Source organism: Vanellus vanellus (genome assembly GCF_965231255.1).
Source record: "Vanellus vanellus genome assembly, chromosome: 6".
In the NCBI taxonomy this organism is placed as follows: domain Eukaryota; kingdom Metazoa; phylum Chordata; class Aves; order Charadriiformes; family Charadriidae; genus Vanellus; species Vanellus vanellus.
This window is the reverse complement of record NC_138911.1, coordinates 64,101,657-64,125,780: the sequence shown is the minus strand read 5'-3', so window position 1 is coordinate 64,125,780 and position 24,124 is coordinate 64,101,657. Positions and strand designations below refer to the sequence as shown.

General features: G+C 37.8%; 2 protein-coding genes across 2 annotated transcripts in view; one reads left to right on the top strand and one right to left on the bottom strand.

Moving 5' to 3' along the window:
* The window catches only part of ATG2B (autophagy related 2B), a 49,654-nt gene extending 30,632 nt beyond the window's left edge, over positions 1 to 19,022 (bottom strand). Inside the window, exons 1-13 of the mRNA XM_082485091.1 lie at positions 18,313 to 19,022; positions 14,472 to 14,634; positions 12,522 to 12,674; positions 11,428 to 11,530; positions 9,877 to 10,039; positions 9,217 to 9,396; positions 6,043 to 6,143; positions 3,905 to 4,083; positions 3,075 to 3,229; positions 2,234 to 2,345; positions 1,815 to 2,076; positions 773 to 923; positions 160 to 252 (exon numbers count right to left, since the gene is read on the bottom strand). Of these exons, the coding sequence (XP_082341217.1) occupies positions 160 to 252; positions 773 to 923; positions 1,815 to 2,076; positions 2,234 to 2,345; positions 3,075 to 3,229; positions 3,905 to 4,083; positions 6,043 to 6,143; positions 9,217 to 9,396; positions 9,877 to 10,039; positions 11,428 to 11,530; positions 12,522 to 12,674; positions 14,472 to 14,634; positions 18,313 to 18,474 (1,977 nt within the window). The 5' untranslated portion in view covers positions 18,475 to 19,022. The remainder of the gene's footprint in view (positions 1 to 159; positions 253 to 772; positions 924 to 1,814; positions 2,077 to 2,233; positions 2,346 to 3,074; positions 3,230 to 3,904; positions 4,084 to 6,042; positions 6,144 to 9,216; positions 9,397 to 9,876; positions 10,040 to 11,427; positions 11,531 to 12,521; positions 12,675 to 14,471; positions 14,635 to 18,312) is intronic.
* An 81-nt stretch (positions 19,023 to 19,103) lies between these two features.
* On the top strand, positions 19,104 to 22,084 carry GSKIP (GSK3B interacting protein). Its single transcript, XM_082485090.1, has 3 exons — positions 19,104 to 19,277; positions 20,830 to 21,088; positions 21,713 to 22,084. Exons 2-3 carry the CDS (start codon positions 20,831 to 20,833, stop codon positions 21,872 to 21,874), a joined length of 420 nt encoding a protein of 139 aa, XP_082341216.1. The 5' UTR covers positions 19,104 to 19,277; position 20,830; the 3' UTR covers positions 21,875 to 22,084.
* The last annotated feature ends 2,040 nt before the right edge of the window (positions 22,085 to 24,124 follow it).

Here is a 24,124-nt window from a genome sequence, read left to right as displayed (position 1 = left end):
AAGCACTAAAATCCTTAAAAACAACATAGTGAAACAAATTATAATAACTGAGTGTTAAGAACCCTCTGTTTTATAAGAAAGATACCCTCCTGTTAAAAGTAACAAAATTAGACAAAGGCCATTATACAGAAACTCGGTCTTTTTAATCTCCCACCTTACCTGAGGTCCTCTATTATCTGAATGCTTATAATGAAGCTGAAGGCATGGCATAGCACGAGAATCATTTCCTTCTTCAGAATGAAATGTCAGCAGCTTTAAAATAAAATAGAGTTAAAAATCTTTAATAGATAAGGAGGAAAGAATTGCCACAGGAAAAGATGTTTATGACATTTTACCTAGAACAGACAGTAGGTAACTCTACACTCGAGTCATCAGCCCCACTGCTTACTCAATCCACTTATTCAGCCACTTTATTGGATGTCTCTGACTATTAAAAGAGCTGGAAGAATAATCATCGCCCAAAGAAACCTTCACATTGCTCAATTCCATTGCTCAGGTTTTGGAAAACATTTACTCTAACACAAAGTGCATTAAGCATATTTAAAAGAGAAGTAAATTAGCGAAGCCTAGCTACTTAATGATATTCCTCTCAGGTATGACAGCAAGCTGCTTCCTATTTGAGCTTACAATTAAAATACAAGTTGCACCTTAAAACCATAACATTAAAAAAAAAAATTAAACATTTTAAAGCTACAACCATTTTAAAATCTTGCATTCTCAGTTATAAAATTAATACTTCTTTTCCATGGAACTTCCTGTATTTTTTACATACCTCTGTATAGTGAGGCTGAATGGAATGAGAGTCAGTAGAAAAAAGGCATTCTAGGAACTCCATATCCCCAATGGATAAATCGGTACTAAAACTTCGAGAGGCAGTCCTTTGCCTTTGCTCATAAGACACTTTGATGCCAGTACCTATAAATCTGAATTATGAAGATTACAAATTGTGAAAAGTAGCATAAAACCATAAAATTATGAAAAGTCAAGATTTAAATATGTAATAAAGGATCACTACAGTCCTTTTAAAAAATCATTAAACCCACAATAATTTCTTAAAAACAAAATTATTTATAACATAATTAGAATAACATATAATTCTTTAGCAAGAAAGACAATGGAGCTCACTTATGTTAAGTGTTCAACAATAGCCAGCATAGAGAAATTTGTAAAGAACACTTTAGACATCTAACCTAAGGTGCAATTCACATAAAGCTAGGAATCTAACATACTTATATAGACAACAACAAAGTCAAATGCTTCAGGAAGTCTAAATCACATGCATAAGGTAAGAAAAGATATATACACCCTTAAATATTTTACTTCATACACTGTACTGTGAAAGCAAAAGCTTCTGGAAAAAAAGACTAACGTTACGATTTTGCTCGCACTTACTTTTTATCCCTACTGGTATATTATTTTGCACTACGGAAAACCCCAAACTCCTTCAAGTAGAAATCCCTATGTTGGAATAAAGATAGTCCTATAAAATACAGCTATTTTTAAAGAAATAATTTACTTAATGATTCTTGACTGTCTAGATTTCTGTGGCAGAAACTGTACCTAGTTTAATTTATCTATTGTTGAGAAAAAGCTAGGTTGATTTCAATGTTTATACATTTTTCTTCTTTTTCAATTAAAAAAAGAAACAGTCTTTGACAACAAATGTCAAAATTCAAGGCTACTTTGAAATTAACAATGAAGTCTAATGCAATTCAAATATTAAGTGACAATTCCTACGGAAATAAACTTAATTTATTCAAATTTACTTAAAAGATATTTTTTTTAATTATATTTATTAATAAGCAAAGTTATACCTAAGGTGATCATGAGAACAAGCTTCTGCAAATACTTCTCGGAAGGACAGAAAATCTTCTGTTGAAAACTTAACTGGCTCAATCTTTTCTATTCGGGTAAAGAAATCCCGAGCCATTGGTGTCAATGGGTTAAGGTTCAGTGAACTTTCAGGTGGGGGTAAAGGGTCAATATGAAGTACAGACACTGAGAAAGTTCCAACTGCCAGTCTAAAAAGAAGCTCAGGTCTGGATTCATCCACAGAAACAGATCTGGATGGAATAGCTGAAATACAAAATTAAGTTCACGTAATTTTTCAGCAATAACACATTTATAAAATTATCTTACTTTTGATTTTCATTTCTTTTTACGAAGTTGCTGCATAACAATTCATTTCCAGAATTATCTAGGGAGCAGAATGCAAAACAACATTTTTACTTACATGTCCTTCTTAAGGAAGCCTGGTGAACCATGTTGGCTGTAAGCGAAGAACCTCTTGGAGGTTGTAGTTCTTGTTTGTTACGATCAAGAAAATCACCCCAAGTTGGCTGAAGCTAAAACAGAAATATATATGCTCTTAAATTCGACAATTGGATGATAGACATTAGATCAAACATAAATAATAAGGTCAAGGAACAAAGAGAAAATACATGCACAAACAATCAACAGCATGCCATTTCATGGCATATTAGCGCTCAACTAAACGATGTAGATAAGCTTTACTTTGGGTTACACTTTCTAATTCTATGATCATCCAGATCCACATAATATTAAAGTTCAAGTTGCTCTCTCCACGAGCGTATATTCTCCTTTTTCTCTGTAAACAGCACAACTGCTCTCCATAGCTTTCATTAAGTGAAACATTACACACATAACAGATTTGGGAAAGATAGCGATATCAACAGCATAATTTTTATGTTGTTTGAGAAATAATGTAATATAACAATTTTTCACTTTTCATTGTCATTACCTGTGTAGTCCATACTAAAAAGAAAACCCACATGGCAAAATGTAGTTATTAAAAAGAAAATAAATCATCAAGTGTCCTATAAAAGCTTCAAGGCATTTGAAAACAAATACATTCCATTTCCTGTCTTGGCAGCCAAACAGATGAACTTTCCAGTACAATTTCCATAGCAGAAAACAGAATACCATCAGCTCTAAACATTTTCAATTGTCCTAGAATTTTGCAATGGTTCTTGATATTGTAAAGAATATTTATGCAACAGTTTCAGACAAAAGTGTTAGTTTCAAAAAGGTTTTAAATGTAGTTAATACTGTACCACTGTAGTGCTCAGTGGAGATCCTGCTGGTGTAGTTGTATATGTACTGGTTAAAGACAAGTCTAGATCCATAGTTGGAGGGTCTCCAAGAGGTGGAAGGGAAGAAAGGCTGTGAGACATGTCCATTTCAGCCATTGAGAAGAAAACTTCTTCTTCTGATAGGAATCATAGACAGTAAAGTGTTATCTTCTAATGAGAAAAATAACTTTACTTTTAGCAGAAATGCATTCATAAGTTCAGAAATCTAACTGCTAAACAGAATAACCAGTTAAATATATTATTTAGAGAAGGTCCAAGTTCTCTTGACACTGAGACTAGTAGTATCTATGGACAGAAATTATTAAAAAAATAAGCAAAAAACCTAATAAATATGAAAACAGTTAAGTGTTCCATTTTCATATTCAAGTGGACATAATTTCTATAAATTCATACACTCTCCTTTTGACAACTCAAAGTTCACATTTTCACATTAAAATAACCAGCAAAAAAATATTCAAATAAAAATATAAATATCAGGGCAATGAAACTATTATTCTATATTTAATTTCCTTAAACACGCATTTTAAAAGATGTTATACTGCATGTGTATTTACTGTGTTGCACAGTAACATACAGATTACTACATAGTTTTAATGAAATATGGAATCAAGTCTAGTCTGATAACTAAACTAGGTATTAATTTTTTATTCAACAGTACAATTAATAGCATACAGTTATTCTATGTCAAAGCTCTTTTGATACTTAATTAGGTAAGTTTAGAAGATGAACAGTCAGTTTTTATAATCTTAACAACAGGTTATTTGCTATGCTTTATCATCGTTTATACTTGCCACGACTAGAAGGCGTTCTGGCACTCTCTGTCTCATAGAAGCTTTGTTCAGATGACGCTCCTGCAGATAAAGACTCTTTTCTTAAATAACGTTTCAACTCCATCTGAATCCGATACTCATCTTCCTGTTGCATTGGCCGGTTCTTCCTATCTTTATTTGACAATTCTACCCTGCTTAGGCTCTCTGAATTGAAAAAAAAAAAAAAAAAAAAAAAAAAAAAGATAAAAAGCACACTGTAATTTCCTTACAAGTGTCTCAAAGAAAATTCAAAAACAAATCTTAAAATTAACCAATTTTTGTTGTTCTGTATATATATATATATGCATCTGTATATATATACATAACTTTTGTATCTCAGATGTGTACATACATGCGTTTTGTTGTTTTTGAAGTTTTACTTGTCCAAAACAGATTACTTCTCCCTAGTATTTCAAAGTCTGAAGAAAATATTTTAAGGTCATATATAATATCAGCATCTATTTCTCTTCTCATTCAGCTTTAGGGACTAAGGACACAATCTGTTTTTTTACTATTTACTCTGTTTTACTATTAAGGAATTATTATAATTTCAGGTTTGAAGATGACACATATGGGAAACCAGTTATCTGAAAAAAGTGAACAAGTCATTTGCTGATGACACAAAACTGGGAGGAGCAGCTGACACACCAGAAGGCTGTGCTGCCATACAGCAAGACCTGGACAGGCTGGAGAGCTGGGCAGAGAGGAACCCAATGACATTCAACAAGGGCAAGTCCGGCACCTAGGTCCTGCACCTATGGAGGAATAACCCCATGCACCGGCACAGTTTAGGGGCTGACCTGCTGGAAAGCAGCTCTGCAGAGAGGGACCTGGGAGTCCTGGTGGACAACAAGTTGACCATGAGCCAGCAAGGTGCCCTTGTGGCCAACAAGGCCAACAGTATCCTGCAGTACATTAAAAACAGCGTGGCCAGCAGGTTGAGGGAGGTCATCCTTCCCCTCAACTCTGCCCCGGTGACGCCACATCTGCAGTACCATGTCCAGTTCCGGGCTCACCAGTTCAAGACAGACAAGGAATTACTGGAGAGAGTCCAGCGGAGGGCTACGAAGATGATCAAGAGAAGAGAGCACCTCTCTTACAAGGAAAGGCTGAGAGACCTGGGGCTGTTTAGCCTGGAGAAGAGAAGACTGAGAGGGGACCTCATCAATGCTTATCAATACCTAAGGGGCAGATGCCAAGAGGATGGGGCCAGACTCTTTTCAGCAGTGCCTGGTGACAGTACAAGGGGCAACAGGCACAAACTGGAACACAGGAAATTCCATCTCAACACGAGGAAAAACTTCTTTACTTTGAGGGTGGCAGAGCACTGGAACAGGCTGCCCAGAGAGGTTGTGGAGTCTCCTGCTCTGGAGATACTCAAAACCTGCCTGGATACGTTCCTGTGCAACGTGCTGTAGTTGAGCCTGCTTTGGCAGGGGGGTTGGACTAGACGATTTCCAAAGGTACCTTGCAACCCCTACCATTCTGTGATTCGTGCAGTCCAGTACAACAAATATCAGTAACATTAGAGGAACATTAAGCACCTACCCAGGACTTGACAAATCTTTTGAAAAAGATTAACTATCTCTTCTAATAGTAAGTGTTGTTACATGAGGTAGATGGTGGGAGGGAACAAACCAAAACACCCTCATCCAGCAGTAGTCTAAACACCACTGTTCATTACTTAGCAAATATGGACAAACAAACTCAATTACTGTCTGTTCTATGTTTTCTGTGCCTGTCACTAAAGCATAGGTCAGAGAAGGAACCAGACTGCTAAGTCCCTCTCATGAAACAGAGGCTACAAGAAGCACAAGTGTTCTGGCCTTCTGATTTTTTCCACCTACAATTTACCCACCTCTCTCCTATGACATAGTCACTTGTCAAGCTGTATTTCATACCTAGATTTTCATTACCAGCACGTACAATTTGCCACCGAAGTCAATAAATTGATCACAGTCCTACTCAGAGCAGCTACAAAACATTTTGCTAAGATCAGATAGAAATTAATAATAATCTACCACCACAAATATTTTTTTCCAACTGAGGAAACCTGTTTATCTTGCAAATTTTATTTTTTGTCCACTGTAATACATATTTCACATGTACAGAATGTTCACTTGCCTGGTCCAGCAATAGCTGCTACCATGTCCAATAAAAGATGCACCTGCCTTGGTGACAGAAACAGATGTACAGAGTCTATTTGTCCATCTACATCCAACTAAAAAAAAAAAGGAAAAAAATTTACAGAACACTGAAGGAATTTTTCTTTAGAAGTCTTGCATCAACAATTTTGATAATAGATCTTGATGCCGTAAAGGATACAAGCCATTCCAGCAGTATCTTCACCTTCTTCACCTTCTACACAACAACAGCTAGAAATTTGTGTATTGCTTCCAGTCTGTAGCTTGGCAGGATAAATGCAGGTGTGTCACTGACAATTTATTAGCTTAAAATAAATACACAATCATTTAACAGGAAAATTCAAGAATACCATTAACCTGCTAGTTGTTTTGCTTCTTTAGTAATTCCAGACATAATCAATAATATAAAGTTAGTATTATGTACTAATTATAAAATACTGAAGTCAGCACCTTCTGAAGTAGACCTTAAAAACTGTAAAGGTACTCTTCAGGACTTCTCTTTAGTATACAGATGAATAAATTCGCATACTTTCTTCATAAAGAGTGGGATGTTTATCAAAGTCCAATTGGTTTGATATGGTATACAAAAAAGTAAGTCCCTTATCTTTTGAGAGCAGCTCAAGCTAAATTTATCTTAAGGACTTTGTCATGGTTTAGGCTTGTTTTACCTCAACCAGGACAGACTTGTATAGATTTATTTTTCAGTTCTAGACTCCTGTACTCCCAGACATCGGTCCATTCATGATTATTACCCAGTGTATTGGGTTTAAGTGGCAAGTGTCGGCAACAGGGTATGAGCTCAAAGGTCAGGGTCTGCCCCACACTGGGCAGAGCTGGTTCCAGCCAGCCCTGTATTGGACCCACCTCAGGACACAGCTGAGCCCATCAGCAAAGCTGCCAGTGCCTCTGTGAAAACATATTTAAGAAAGGGCAAAATGCTGTGCAGGCAGTAAGGTAAAAAAAAGCAAGAGAAACAATCCTGTGAACACCAAGGTTGGGGAAGAAGGAGGGGAGAAGGTGCTCCAGGTGCCAGAGCAGATATTCCCACTCTGCAGCAGGTGGATGTGCCCTGAAGGAAGCTGTACAGCCCATATAGCAGCAGGTTCTCCTGTCAGGACCCATGTGGGAGCAGGTTTATCCTGCTGGACTCTAGCCCATGGAGACAACCCACACTGAAGCAGTTTGTGAGGGACTGCAGTCCAAGGGATCCACACTGCAGTAGGGGAAAAGCATGAGGAGGAAAGAGCAGCAGAGAGGACCTGTTATGAACTGGATGTGACCCCTCAATTTCCCACACCCCCTGCACTTCTTAGGGTGGTGAGAAGATAAAGGAGTCGGGAATGAAGACAAGTTGAGCCTGGGAAGAAAAATGGGTGAGGGGAAGGTGGTTTTGTTTGTTTCTTATCATCCAACTCCATTCTAATAGGCAATAAGTCAATTAATTTTCCCCAAGTTGAGTCTGTTGCACTCGTGACCATAACTGCTACATGGTTTCCCTGTCTTTATCTCAATCCACGGGCATTTTCATCACATTGTCTCCCCCTGTCCTGCTAAGGAGTGTGAGTGAGAGCAACTGGATGGGTGTGTGACAGCCAGTCAACACCAACCCACCACACTCATGGGGATGGAAAAAAAAAAAAAAAAAAAAGGCACACAGTGGAATGCATTTGTATGAAAATATACTTTTGCTCATAAAGACCTTAAGGCAATATTTACCTAAGCAGGAAAAATAAATTTTCAATCAGTTTTGTATACTGTTTCCTATTATTTTTTCCATCCTTCGGGAAGAGTTGAAAGAGAATGAAATTACTGAAGTGTGTCACACCTGACATGAGCTTAGACAGTATATTTTGTAGTTCACATGCTTGAAGCATCTATTCTAATCAAAGGTTTTCTAACATAGTTCAATTCCCAAAGTAAAAAAAAGTTAACCTTGACTAAGCAATATACCGTATCTATGTTCTTTCCAAACTGCATGAACTTTACCAGATAAACCAAAAATCAGGTCTTTCTTTAATTTTGTCAAGTAATATTACATCCATTCACTAGCTCAGATGTTGCTGTTTTGTATTACAGCAACAGTGTTTTGCTTATACTCAAGCCCAACTTGCAGAGACCACTGCTCTGCATTCTATTACACTGATCATCTACTATAAAACAAAAATTATTCTCAACTTTGCCCTTGACATTTTTCTTCTGGCTACCTTAAAATACATCTAAATATAAAAGTGGAAAATTTTTCATCTTTATCTGGACATCAGCTAATTTAAAGGTGTTAACTGCATTAACTATTCACACTTTTGGAATAGCCAGCATTTTTCTAATTCACACCAAACAAAATATGCTATTTCACTTTTCAAGGACTTCTATTAACTGAATGAACACGAAAAGTTATAAAGATTGACTAGAAATTGCTGGACATAGTAAACTTTTCTACTGTGGTAGAAACTTTCTGCTTTCTGTAAAATATAGGGCACTATGTAAGACAGGTCAGTAGCCAATTGTAAGACTAGAGACAAGGAATATATTTACACAACTTTTTTTTAAAAAAAAAAGTAAGTATATAAATAGCTTTATTTTCAACTGCTTTGCTTCCTGTATCTTTATGTAAAAGTCAAATAAAATACTATTTTAACTACTAGCGTTTAAATATGGCATTATTATTTACTATAAATTCTAATATAAAAATTCAGAAGTAGGAATGTTCATGTTCATTTTATAACACTGTAACCTAATCAGTCATTTCAGGTTTACTTGTAATTGTTGAAGTAAATTATACCCTTTTAAAACCAAAGTGATTTAATCAACTGGTTAAACATTCCACACATACATAGGCAAAGTGCCACAAGTGCCAGCCAGAGTGCCACAAGAAAAAAGAATAAATGAATAGCAGCAGGAGTTTCGTGAAAACAAAACAACTTTCTCAGGAGTTACTCCAATACATAAATTCAGTCTCTAACATACAGGAGGAATTCTCCACTGTAAAGATGTCTAATAAGACATATATATCGGGTTTGAATGCAGAGAATCTAAAATAAAACTAAGGGGATTCTGTCCCCTTGAGAATCTCACCATTTTTTGTATGCAGTAGAAAAAATAAAACCCTACATAACTATTAATTTTGTTAAAGACCAGGAAAGCATGACTAACCTTAGCTCCAGGAAGTACTTCATTTTGCTTTAATGTTAGGCTCAACTCCATTCTACCAATCAGCTTACTGATCTGCACAGGGTCAGAAGGAGTGATTTCTGGCAAGTTTCTTGTTAGTTGCGGATGTGGCTCATAAATGATTTTTGGATTCCAGCTAGGTGAAAGCTTTGGTTCAGTTGCCTTAAAATGTTACAGAGAAAGGAATAAGAGTGTATCCCATTTCTTACCCCAAAAAAAACACCCAAGCATTTTAAATAAGCTTATCACACAAATGATCATTTTACACAAATATAAATTTGACAATGGCATTAAAAACATGCATTGATAACTGTTAAAGAAACAAGGCACATAAAACATTGAACATCAGGCCTTTGCAAAAAACTAGAGAAAGTTTCCACAGAATAGTGAACTGTAGAGGATTTCTATACATTAAAGTTGCAACCAGATTCCAGTACAATACATCCTAAATTTTACTCAGTCCTAAAGTCTGTTCCCCCCCCCCCCCCCAAAATCAACAGGAAGTGATTATGAAACTTATCGAACACAGATTCAAGTAAAAGTTCAACTCCTACATCCTTCAGAATGAAACTAATATATAACTGCAACAATATATTCTATCCTTCACCAATTTATATTCTTATATAATGCATTTCATTTTACCAGCTGTGTAGCTGAACACACTGGGGAGGACTTAGCTGATGCAGGAAACTCATCCCAGAAGAAAGAGACACCTGAGAGCTGCAGTAACTTGTGAGCAAAAGCTGTGGGCTGATGCACATTAATTCCAGAGCACTCATCTGCAGTTTCATCACAGTACATAGTTCTGGGAGACAAAAGCAAGGAAATAAAGATGGTAGCTGCATGCAAATTGTTACCTTTATTGTGCCATTTAGCCTTTAAGTTTGTACATGTTCTCTCTCTTCACACTATTTACAATGCCACTGACTGTCCTGAAAGGTGAAACCACCACTCTCTGGGAATGGCTGGAAATCTTACATTTTCTATAGGACACCACAGGACAATTGTGACAAGCTTCCAGTGTGTTCACTGGAACAGTATATTATGCTTGTACTTAAGTCTAATCTGACCATAAAGTGAAGGAGTCTGTCCAACACTTCTATACATACGTTTCCATTAGGACACATGTAAGTCCTGCTTCAGAATCTGAATTTTCTCAAAATCTGTCACCTAATACTTTTCTGTTGTCTAAAAGTATTACTTGAAAGTAACATTCCGTGTCAAAATTAAAGTTGAAAATTGAGAGAACAGGCTCCAATCCTGCAGAATTTCTGTGAAGTTAAATTTCTTAAATTATAATACTCAGACAGCATAAACAGTAAACTCTTAAAAAGGTGCAAGTCTCCACATAGTAGAATTTACAGTGGAAAAATATACCTACCTGTCTATAAATAAAACGTATCAAACATCAAAATAACATGCTATTTAACAGTTTGCTTCAATCTAGTTTTTAAAGTTCAGAAGAGGATGTTTGTTCTAGGACTGGACTTCCATAAGAATAATAATTACAGTTTTACTGACATCTCTCCTGAATTGAAAATAACAACCTGAAGTTGATAAACATTTTAAACCAAATACATTTCATCAGCAATTCTCAGAAATAATCAGTTTTACTTGGCAATGATTTAATACTTTGCAAGAAAGTATGATTACACTATTCCATAGGTCAAAAAAAAAAAAACAAACAACTTTAAGGACATGTACAGTATTCAAGCTCAAAGTAATTAAAGAACGTCTGTGGGCTTTTCTGAAAGCTCACAGAGGACCTAAAATCTTCCAGTTTAATTTTTTTCAGGACTGTATATTTCTTCCTGAAAATATTTAAAGTGTCTTCAATATACAAAAGGAACTGTTAATATCTTAAAACCCTTTTGAGTAAGAGATGGTCTGATCTACCAATAACATCCATTGAATGTTGAACATTCGGGAAATGGTATTCATAATTGTGGAAGTGGTCATTAACTTATCTTTGGAAAACACAGAACTCTTCTAATTTGATGGTTAAATATCTTCAGCTTAAACATGTTAAGTGGCAGTTGAGTGGGGAAAATGCTCACTGGCATTATAAAAGAAGTGCTCAAGAGCTAGTGTCTAACTGTATGCTAAGAATGTGTGTGCGTGGGTAAAATATATTGCACAGGAAACGGCAAAAAGTGCCTTCGGAAATACAGATTTTTAACAAAATCTCTTTACCTTTCAATTCTGATTTCAAGTGCAGTTCCACTTTTAGAGTTTTCCGGCACATGTTCTATTCGCAAAACAGTATCTAAAAAGGTAACTTTCACTCTTCTTAGAACTTAAATGAGAAAACAAAAAGATACCATGCAACCATTTAAGTCAAGTTACTCAACAATGACTTTTATAACCAATTTAAAACTGTCTTTCATTTTGTTTAAGTTCTCAACATTTATTGCAGTGGAAATAATCATTTGAGTTTAATAATGTAACAAGACATCAAGTGACAATATAACCCCCTATTAAATGCCTAATATGTACAACCATACCATGCAATGGCCCTTTAATGCATGGATATTTGAGCAAGTGACAACTCAAACCAAGTCGTTCTGTGGCTCAGTGTGGATGACCCTCAAAGAAAATACCTGCTTCATTGTGCACCGTGTCTGAACTCCTAAACATTGCTACAGCACCATGCTACTTCGGTTGAATACTTCTATTTCTAGATCTGATTCTAAACATTTCCTTTAGCTCACACATTTCAGCACTAGGTTCTCTACTGCATAATGTGGTCATAAGCCCTGAGTTTCTTCCACTTAAAATCACCACCAACAACAGAGTTTCTAAAGTAACTTCTAACAACATGGTGTGATTATTGAGATACACATGTCAGAACAGGTCAGCTTGGCGAGAAACAGCTGAAAAAACATTCTCTGTTTCTCCCTCAACAGCATCACTGCTAACAATCTAAGTTTGTGTGATGAACTAAATCAGCACCTCCAAAACTAAGGCATCTCACCAATCACTCAAGCACAGATTTACCTGTATTTGTTCTGGTGTAAACAAATACCAATTTGCCCTGAAAGTAGGGTTCATTCTGTCCACTGCGGGAAGTACACACATATTTTAATACGTAAATGGGCTTTTCTTCCCCTGCTTTGAAAACAAGATCATTTGTCCTGTCTTCCTGTTTAAATTTTACAGGTAGTGCTAACAAGCAAAAATTTGTGAGACAAGCTACGGCAAACAAGATGCCATTTTGTAAAACTGAGACAAAACATACACTGATTTAATCTCAGATGTTCATTCAGATCTCAATAATTACTTCATACCTGTTTCAATAGTTTCTGCAAATTTCTCAAGTCCTTCAAAAGGCTGGGACCCTTCTCCTTGTTCATCTGTCAATTTTTGGCTAAGACACTCTTTTGCAAGCTGCATACTACTGGTCATAAAACTTGACCAATACATAGGCTCAGACCCAGATGCTGTGGAGTAAAAGAAAGTCTTAATAAATTTGACTGTGAACATTTTGAAACAATAAAGACAAAACAAAATAACACATTTGGCGCATCCAGAAAAGAGCTTCAACCGCTTAGTAACAAGCTATACTTAAAACCAAATTAAGTTACAGTTTTTCTTTATACATTTTACTACTTTAATATTACTTTAACCTATTTAGACTGCATTGGTAAGATTCTGGTATTTGAAAACTCAATATATACAAGATGAAACCAGGATTTAGTGTAACCAATCTTCAGTGCTGGTTGAAGTGAATAGTTTCTTGAGTACTTTCGTTATATTAGTATGATTTTACAGGCATAATCAGCAAAACGAAACCAAGGAAATAAGAAATAACTTTTTTTTTTTAAGAATTATTTTAAGGTTTCTTATTCCATTTGAAGGATATGGGGGAAAGACGGGGAAAGGCTAAACAAGGTTGAAGATGCATCTTAGCGTATTAGAACACATTTTAAATGTCTAACACAGACCTGACGTAAGTAGAACATAATAAAATCTGAGAGCGTAGCACGTATAAGCTGAAGAAGTTTTTTAGCAGCCAGATTAACTTAATTGACAGCGCATTTCTGTCAGCTAGTGCCAAGCCCATTGTGTGCAAACACTACAAAACTAGATTAGAAGATTTAATCAAATTCAACTATAACACTCTAGTATAGGAAAACAAAAGTAAAACTAGCACAAATACAAACATGTTAAACAGGCAAAACATTCCAGTTTAGCATTCAGGTCTGGAAACATCCATGTGCCTATAAAAGTATGACAAAACCAGCACCGTGGGGTTTTTTGTACTGTATTATAAAACTCTGTGCATCAAAAAGAGCTAAATGGATGCAAGTGAATAAAATAAAGCTGCCTCCTAATACTACCATTATTTCAAAACAACAATCTTAAATCAGAAAGTAAGATAGCTCAAAATTTAGTACCGGTTAAACAAATAAGAATGAAATGCAGAGTATTTAAAGAAATATTTTCTTCCATCTTCTCTACACTATAAAAAGGCAAACAAATTAAAATCCTTCAGGCATTTATTCAAAATTTTCCACACACTAAAAATGCACCAAGTGTCTCGCACATTTTATAACAACACATCTTTACAGAATTCATGGAGGTTTGATAGTTAGCAAAAATTTATCACCAGGGCAGTGTAAGCTAGATCAGCTAGATTCATATGGGTACAGACAAGCTAGAAGAGCTCAGACAATCCTCTCAGCATTATAATCAGAGGTAGTAAGTATTTAGAGTACTTAGCATTTATTATTTCAGACTGCTATAGCAATAGTCGTTCTCCAAATACACAGAGATGCATTCTTTACCCTAAAGTTGCGGAAGAAAGTCAGAACCTCAGTGTAACCCCCCCTCATAGTCTTACACTATTGTGTTACCCTTCTACCACCCAACAGCCAGCTACTAATGCTGACTAACAGCACTTGGCGTAAAACACCCAAAACCCCTAGCTAACAAACTCCTTTCCACCAGTGTTACTTTCATTTCAGTACATCTGAAACAATTTGGAAGAAGAGATACAACAGTAGAAACATTATAAACATTTCAAGCTATTTCACAGATCAACCACCAATTTTGAAATACTTGACAACCAATTAACAAACACCAGACAGTTTCTTTTTTTATTATATTCTCTATCATTAATGTATGCAATAAATGGCACTTTAAATAAGGCTAAGAACTGACTAAACCAAGTGTAGCCTTTTGCCTCTGCAAAATTGTAAATAATCTCCTTTTCAAAAATGAAAAAATAAGCCTACCAAGCCTTGGTCTTGGCCTGAAGACCATCTCTAATCCTTTTATTTCTAATGCACAGTTATCCTGTAGCAACGACCCCCATGGAACAGATAAAGAAATTGACTGGATAAATCCATCTGTGACTTCCAGAGGTGCATCTGCAGACTCCAGGATCTCATTAAGACACTAGAAGAATAGAATAAAATAAAATAAAAATAATAATAATAAGTTAAAAAAAAAATCACATCCATAATTTTGCATATAACAAATAAAACAAATTGAGGCTATCATAAAGTTACCTATACTCAGAAAGACAATGACCTGGTCACTTTCAAGTATTTTAATTCCATCATAATTTTTTTCACAAAATTACTTTGCTTTCAGCCTAATATAGATTTCTCAGTGGTAGCTGCATTTTTGCACTATACTAAAAAATTCTGCTATCTTACTTTATAAATACTACAGTACTGACACACGTTAATCTATTCTTTCTCCGGCAATACTTGAAGATAGCTGAAAACACGTTGACAGTAACAACACAACAAGTACCTGGTTTCTGTGGCAAGAGTATTTCACTACCATGTAATTTCAATGTAATGTCATTTTACATTTCTCTGACACTGGAAAAGCAGAACCAAATAATCACTTTTCGTTGTAAAATATACTTGCCATTTCTAAATCATATTTTAATCTGGTCAATGTTCAGCATTATGTTAAAAATAGAAGCTCAGTTGACAGACCAATATTCTACAGAAACTATTCACTTAATTCAGTCCTTTATAGCGACATTATAAACAAAACAACATTTAAGTTGCCCTCAGTGTAATACAGAGTAAGCGAAATTGATGAGACAAATGGAATTTCATGTCTGAAGTAATTTAGGATTTTTAAGTTTTCCACAATCCTCAGAAAAGACTCACTTGTTGCACCATGTAGCTTTCATTACATCCATACAGAGGAAACATATTCTTTACATTTAAGTTAAAAAAAAAATAAAAATGCCCTGATTGAAAAATTTAGTGAAAACTGAAATTATTGAACAAGAACTATCTAGGCTGGTTTAATAAATTAAAAAAACATCTAAATCACATCCCAAATTCAGTGAGTGTAACTGCCTAATATAAACAAGACCCTAAAGACTGTGGTTATAATATTAGGTCATTATTTTCAACTGGAAAAAAAAAAAAAAAAAGTGTGGTTTTGACCTTCCTGTGTTGAACAGGGCCACTGATTTTACCTGAGAAAAATGCATAAGTTCAACATCAAGTTTTTTTAAAAAAAAAAATTAAAATTTGCTTTCCATTTTAATTATATTTAAAATGCTCTAATTATACAGAATACTTTAAAAATAAAAATGAACAAAAATATTTCAGAAAATTATACTTTTCATTCTTATGTCTCCAGGTGCAATTTTCCCATCATGTCAACTTGTTGTTCTGCTTATTCTCTTAGTAACTTTGCTTTTAGAGTTTTGTTTGCTTGCTTTTCTAGTTTCTGTTCCAAAGTCCACTCAAGCAGCAGAAAAAGACACCAACTTTAAAGAAACAGAACCTGAAACAGTTCTATCAGGAAATTATTTAAGAATAAAAAATCAGCTAAGATTCAGTGACACTAAAACTTATTTTGAACTAAATATAAGAATTATAGATGGCAGTAACAGCATAAGATAAGGCAAAAATATTTTTTTGGCATGAAAACTGTATTTGAAAATATCACAGACTCATTTAAATTACTTGAACCTTTACAAAATAATTTGCTATAGCAGGAAGTAAGCTAGTTATGATATTTTGAATAAATCTGACTCAGATGTCTTTTTTTGCTACTAATGTACATGGTAATAAAAATTAGTGTATTTCAGTACAGTCATTATTTTGAAATAGAATTTTACTATCTAAAAGCAAAAAAAAAAAAAAGTATTCTTATACCTAAATTACTTTATAAACAAGCCAGTGGTTCCTAGACAGCAGCAATTAGAGTATTCCAAGAGAAATTTTAAAACTGAAGCACAGTCTTCACATCCGGACTTGTTCCCATGTTATTGACTGAAAGTCTCCAGCTGGAAGTCACAGTAATACTAGCAGTGGAAGTACTATTTGATGTATATCAAAATTCAACCACAAACATGGGTTACATTTTGGTTTTTCTAAAGAGCCCAGATCCCAAGAGGCAAAGGGGTTACACTAATAGCCACACTAATAGCCACAGGTATTCCTACGTATCTCTACAATCCATAAACACTTAAGAGTGTTGGCTAAAATATCTACAATGTTAAGATGAACAGCAGTATCCACAAAAACGTATAAGATAATATGTAAAACTACAGCCATCCCGGTGATTCATAGAGAACAAGCTTGCAATGAGTAGGTGGGGAAAAAAAAAAAGCTGTAGTACTTCCGCGACATCTGTTCTTGCAATCTGTCATACATGAGAGTCACGTGCAGAGAACCTCAAACATGTCATTGTTTACAGCCAAAAAGAAAAATGCTGATCTACAAATGGGGAAGATAACCTAAGCATTATTGTATATACATTTAATCACTGTGTATATATAATTAACTGTTCATTTAGTCCCGGTCTGTAACTGCTGCTGTTTCCAAGTATTCACATTTTAAATAATATCACTTCGACTAGTGAAGAGTGCTGTGATACCCACTAGAGGGCATAATAATTCAATTAAAGCGAGACAGCCTCGCTGCCTGCCACAGAAAACAAGCTGCAGACACAGCCAGAAAAGAAAACAAACAAGCAAACAACAACAAAAAAAACCACAATAAAACACTGCTAATATTAAGCATTTCTGCAAACGTCTGTCTCCTGCCACTTTCAAACATATTTCCACACAAACAGCTGGAAGAGCTTTATTTGAAAACACCACATATTCACAAGTATTTTAAAACGTGCCCAGCACGGCCAGAACACTGCACAGTAAAAATGTGTTTTGAAAGTACTCTGTAAAGCAATAAGCCTGTGTACCTAGTTCATCTCCTGTGCTACCCTGGAAGTCAGTGACTGACGCACAGCAGTGCTTAAGGCTCCTCATGACAGTCACTTGACCGGCAGGTAGAATTCAGTAACACTGGCAATTAACCCAAGAAACTTTATGACATGGACACAGACCTTTGGATGACTACAGTCGACTGGAAGTATGCATACGTGTGTGTGTATAGACACATACACACACATATACACACATATGTATATATATACACACATAAAAACATACATGCCAGGACTGAAAAAAAGCTTCAGTTGGTTTAAAGCACAACAGCCCACCTACTAAGTAAACTCAGGCTAAAAAGAGCTTTTCGTTTGTCAACAAGTACTTTCACCACTGCAAGACTAAGGCGCAATTTTAAGCGATCGACGTGGACTAAGCTAAGTGTAACACTGTCAATAAGAACCAAGATGCCTCCAAGACAAAGACAAAGCACAGACGGAACAGGGATCACTTTTCATGTTTTTATCATCTCTAGTAGCAGTCAGTAAACATGCTCCTCAGTAACTACAGCAGCAATTTCTAGTAGTTTGGGCTACACTAGCTCCTTCTCACTGAAATATCAGCAGCAAGTGCCTTCTTTTAGTTGTTTTTTTTTTTTTTTTCTCCTTTCTCATAATGAAAAACAACAAAACCAAAGTATGGCTAGAAAAACATATGCGTAATACATGCCCAAATTTATTTTTTTTTTTTTAAGCGCCAGCACATCAGAGAGGAGCTCCACAGAGGAAATGCTAATTACGGCTGTAACTTTTTACATAAAGGAGGCTGGGTACTGAAAACAAAGTGGGTGGCAGCCGGGGGCAGGGAATCAGCTGGTCCCTCAGACGCAGCGGGAGCCGAGGGGGCGAAGCGCCGGCATCTCTTACCCACTTATCCAGAGGGACCTGCGTCAGGGAGCCGGTGCCCTGGTAGAGATCCAGGCTGAGCTGCTCCAGGCTGAGCTTCTCCTGCAAGAAGTGGCCCAGGTACCTCTGCAGCAGGTACCTGCAGGCCCTCTTCTTGATGGACTCCGAGAAAGGCCACGGCATGGCGGCTGCGCGCCGTGGGCCGCGGGGGCCAGGCGGCGGGACGGGGCCGGGGCCGGCGCCGGCCCCTCCGGCGGGCGGAGAGAGGGAAGCGAGCGGCGACCGCTGGGCCCAGCCTCGCCCCTCAGCGCGGGCTACCGCAGGGGCTTCCCGCTGCCGGGCGGCGCCGCCACCGCCGCCCCTCACAGCGCCGGCGGGGCGGCACTGCCTCCCCTCAGGGAGAAGAGGCGCTGACAGGTAGCTCCATCCTCACTCGGACACGGTCGCCGCCATCTTCACGGCGGCCCGCAAGCGCGGAGGGGGCCGCCGCAGACCGCGCTGCGCAGCAGAACGGGGCGCGGAACCGGGGAAGGGGCTGGCGGGCGGACCCCGCTCCCCCGCGTCACCTCTCCGCCGCCGGTGAAGGCGGCCGGGCCGATCCGTGCTGTTTGTCTCCTTTCCTTTCCTTTCCTTTTTTTTTTTTTTTTTCCTCCTCCTCCTCCTCCCGCCCCCACCCCGCCGCCGCCACCACCGAACGCCGTCACCGGCACCGTGACGTCCGGGCGGAAATGGCGTCGCCGAGCGGAGGAGGCGGGGGCGGAAGCGGCCGCAGGAGGCGCGTGAGGGGGCGGTGTCGCGCCGGAGGGGTCTCTGCTGCCGGGAGAGGCGGCGGGTGGCGGTGCTGGTGGCCGCCTCTCTAGCGAACGGGCCGAGGGAAGCAGCGGGGCGGGACGCTCTCCGCCGGCAGGGCGGAGCGGCGAGCACCGGCGTGTCCGGAGCCGTTCGGGGTCGGGCGGCGGGGCCTCGGCCGCCCGCTGGTGGGGCCGGTAGGTGGGCTGCTGCCGGGGCGCGGCGCTGCCGGTGGGGGCAGTGGCGCGGGTGTGATGCGCGGTTTGTCTCGCTGTCGGTGTAATGGGAGTGAATTCGCTGCGGGCGGGAGGCTGCGCGGCTCGGTCGCCAGCTCCCCTGTTGCCTTCGCGTTCCTGGGGCTTTGTGTGTAGGCCCAGGGTGGGATTTCGTCAGGAAGGGACGAATGTCATGGTGTGAGTAGGGCTTGCGTGTTGCAGATCAGTCGTTGTCGGCTCCCCTTCCCTCCTGGCAGCGGTGCTCAGCCACCAAACGGCTCGGGGGCAGCGTCCCAAGGGCTCTCCCTGTGGGCCTTGGGCAGGTTTCCCGATGGGTGTAGGTTAGCTGACGTCCCATGGTGACACCAGTACCCGAGAGACAAATGCTGGAGCCGCTGTGGTGACCCCCACAGAGTCCATCCCTTTTTGGTAATGGTTGCTTGCAAAAGCCAGCAGTGGATGTCTTTGCAATGTATTGACAGTTGTGCATAAAAGCTGAGCAAGAGAATTGTTCTTTAGTGACTTTAAACAAAAAGCTGCTATTAATATGTCTTTATAGTCTCTGATAACCCATTTAGTTCACAGACTTTTCTAAGTCTTTCTTAAATTCACCAACAATAGGTTTTTATTTTCTACAGCTACTGCTCAAATACTGTGTTAAGTTTTGGGCCTCTCACTAAAAGAAGGACATAGAAGTGCTGTTCAGAGAAGGGCAACGAGGTTGGCGAGGGATCTAGAGCACAAGTCTTATGAGGAGCGGCTGAGGGAACTGGGGTTGTTTAGTCTGGAGAAAAGGAGGCTCAGGGGAGATCTACCACTCCCTACAACTACCCGAAAGGAGCTTGTAGCAAGGGGGGATCAGTGTCTTCTCACTAGTAATAGGCCATAGGACAAGAGGAAACGGATCAAGTTATGCCAGGGGAGGTTTAGATTGGATATTAGGAAAAATTTCTTCCCCAAAAGGGTTATCAAACATTGGAACAGGCTGCCCAGGGAAGTGGTGGAATTGCCATCCCTGGAGGTATTTAAAAGACGGGTAGATGTGGTGCTGAGGGACATAGTTTAGTGGTGATTTTAGCAGTGTTAGGTTGATGGTTGGACTTGATGGTCTTAAAGGTCCCTTCCAACCTTGACAGTTCTACAATTTCAGTTTTTCCAGGCATGACTTGTCTTCCTACTGCATTCTGGATCAGCAAAGGGCAGAATTAATTGGTGCTGAATCATAACAGAGTCTTATACAACAGAATGCGAGTTACTCGCATAAGGAGAAGCAACTTCAGTGATGCTGATTCTGCTTCTGTGTGCTAATATAACCTTCCTAAGCAGTTGTTCTCAACATCTTGGTTTTGAGTTCTCTGGACTGCCATTTCATGAGCTATGGAAGTCACTGGGTCTTATATTCTTTTTTTTTTTTTTTTTTTTTTTTGGCCACTGTTAAGTATGTCTGTTTAAAGAGATATCCCTTATTTTATGTTGTTAATATATGTTGAGTGTAGTGGTATGACAAATCTAAAATAAGTGTTTCCATATGCAGAATGGAGACTGATTGCAATCCTATGGAGTTGCCCAATAATACGGGTTTTGAAGACGATTCTGATTATAGAGACTTCGAAGGAACAGATGTGAAAGATATGAGACTAGAAGCCGAAGCTGTTGTGAATGATGTTCTGTTTGCTGTGAGCAACATGTTTGTCTCAAAAACCCTTCCCTGTGCAGAGGATGTGGCATATATCAATGTGGAAACCAGGGAAAGGAACAGATACTGCCTGGAGCTCACCGAAGCAGGACTCAGGGTAAACTGATTTGTTGATCATTTTTTCAGGCTTAAGAAATTATAATATTCAACAGATACCCAGAAAAATACTTCAGTGACACCAAAACAGCATATGTATTCCTCTTGTACTTTTATGAAAGCCTATTCTACATGTTTTCTCCTAGAAGGTGGAACATTAACTAGTTACTTTCAACAAAGCAAGAAGGCAAGTTGATGAAAAAAACAGGCATTTATTTGAGACACAAAACAATGAAGACTGAAGCAGCAGTTTGTTATATACATGTCAGTCTTTGGGTTTCTCAGGTACCCGGATAAGTCAGTAATACAGCATGTATACAACTCCTTTTTGCACCATATGCATGTTTTCTGCAAACACGTAAATGTAAGACTTCTTTTCAAAGGTCATGATGATAGATTTTGCTAATATTCTGAGTTTTGGACAAAAAGTATTTGAAATTGTTTAAATACTGTATTACCACTAAGCCCCATAGTAGAAAGCACAGATTGTGATTTAAATCCAGTGTCTTTTGTTCTCACGTTACTGTACTACCCTGACTGGCAATGTTAAGTGTTATGATATCTGTTTCCTGTTACAAGGTGATCCTAACCACAGAAATTTAATCAGTGGTTTCTTTTTCCGCAGGTAGTAGCTTATGATTTTGATCAGACTGATGACAGATTGCAAACTCCATACCATGAAACTGTCTACTCTTTATTGGACTCTCTCAGCCCTGCATATCGAGAGGTGTTTGGAAACGCGCTACTACAAAGACTAGAAGCTTTGAAGAAAGAGAGTCAGTCATGATTTACCCAGAAGTGAGGAAGGTTTAATGCTAGAAGGGATTCTTAGTATGAGGCACTGCGATCTTTCTTACAAACATAATCACAAACATCTTTAAGCTTCATTTCTTGCATTAATATCTAATTCATGCTAGTACTACTCTAGAAATTTTTTTTTAGTATATCACAATGCTATTAAAAGCCACTTTGATAAATTGTAAAATTAATAAACTTCTGTTTTCTTTTTTGTTGTAAGTGAGCAATTAAGTGTTGCTTCTTACAACATTCAAAAAATCTGGTCTCTTCAAAGTGTTATTATCCAAAACTCTAAAACAATAGACAGAGACTGAATGTTATATACACAAGTAGTAATTCTTTTTGTGTGTGCTTACTGATAATTTTCATATGTGCTTTTTAAAATAGAAGTTAACTACTTTCTGTACCCAATTAATGAAAAATAATTGGGAAAACTACTGTTCTGCAAAGGACAGAATTTCAGCTTGATTTGTTTTACATACATCTGAAAATTCTCAGCTTCGGTAACAAGAAAGATGGTTCCTGAACAGTTGAGCGTTGCTTACATAGTGACAGTATCTGAGTTAAAAGCAAGGCTCAGTATTATTTGATCGGTCCCTGTCTATGGCAACCAGCAAACTCTGAATAATAAATGAGATGTACTGCTAATATATGAATGTATTGTCTGAATCGCAAATGAGTTAAGCACAGAATTAGGATGTAATGGGCTACATTTCCTAAAGATGATGTTAAATATGCTATATTTATGTATATGTATGCTATATTATAACTATTTGGGAGGTTTGGAAGACATTTTAGCCTGTTTACTATTCTGAATGTGTGTTTACATGATGTACAGGATATACCCAAGAGTATTTTTGCTTCAGCCTTTACTTTCTATAATACAGTACTTTGGTACTCCCGTTTTTCACATTTTCTCCCTCAATTGTACAGCGTCCTCTCCTAATGAATACTAAGTAAGCACTGTAATGTTAATTGCATTGTATTGGTTTGAAACCAAAGGCTGTATGAAGTTTGCTAAGAGTAATACAAACTGGAACATATAACTTGTATTTTCTACTTTAAAACTGGTACAAATCTCTTTATAAATCTATTGTTCTGCTGTATCTTTTCAAATATGTACTGAATGGTAGACTTTTTAAAAATTACATTTGGTTAGAAATACCAGTACTGTTGAACTAACATTCTGTGATGTTCATACTTTTTGTATTCTTGTGTTATTCAGTATTTGTGCATCTTTATTTAAATAATCTTGCCATTATTCTGCCATGCTTTTGTGACAAGTACATGCAGTAGCTTTTTTGGAGCCACGCTTAGGGACACATCAGTTCTCAGGAAGTCACAGATTCCAGTGACTTCAGTAGAGCTGTATTGACTTCTGCCTGCTAAGGATTAGTCATATTAATTGAAGAAGCTTAGTAGAGCTTTTGTAATAGCTTTGGGGTAATGATGTACAACTATGACTGACAAGACAACTGTAGTTAGCACTTCTGTTTTCCAGAGCTTAATTTTGTGTTTATTTTATTATCCTTTTAGGTTGAAACTTCTGATATTAATCCTCTGCCCTAGGGTATGCTTCCATGCTCTAAAAATTGCTCATAGGCTCTCTTTCGCACACAGGTCTGTGGCACGTGGTTAGTCCTCTGTGAGGAGAATGTACTTTACCAAATTTATATTTGAATATTTTCCCTTGCAACTAATTTACTTGTTCAATTTCAATGACTAAAGCATTAAATAAAAATGCACCAGTGTGTTGTAGTTTTCTTGGGGGGGAAGCTACTGGAAAGGAGGGAGTGAACAACTGAAGTCATCATGCTCATAAAAAAATCTGAAATATCAAATAGTTAAGTATTTGAAAACCTTCTGCTGCAAACTTCTATCTGCTTAAACTTTGTCATGAAGAAAACAACGGAGGTGATTGTAAAGAGGGACTTGGCAAAGAAGTATTAGAAATACAAGTGGAAAAATGCAAAAGTAAATGTTACATTGCTAAGATTATTCTTTTTCTTAGACATCTTTAAAATGCTTTGTCATTTTGTGTGCTTATTATAAACCTAAGCTGAGAAATGCTGTCAAAACAGGTGTTTTGTAGGTGTTACCAGAAGAAACTTCTCTTGTTTCTTGTACTGCAGGGTTAACTTAAACATGGGAGAGCTATGTCATTCCACTATGTCTGGGTTTATGAGTATAAAGAAAATGCTTTCCAGTCCCTATACTTTGCCATCGCTGCCTATAGCGA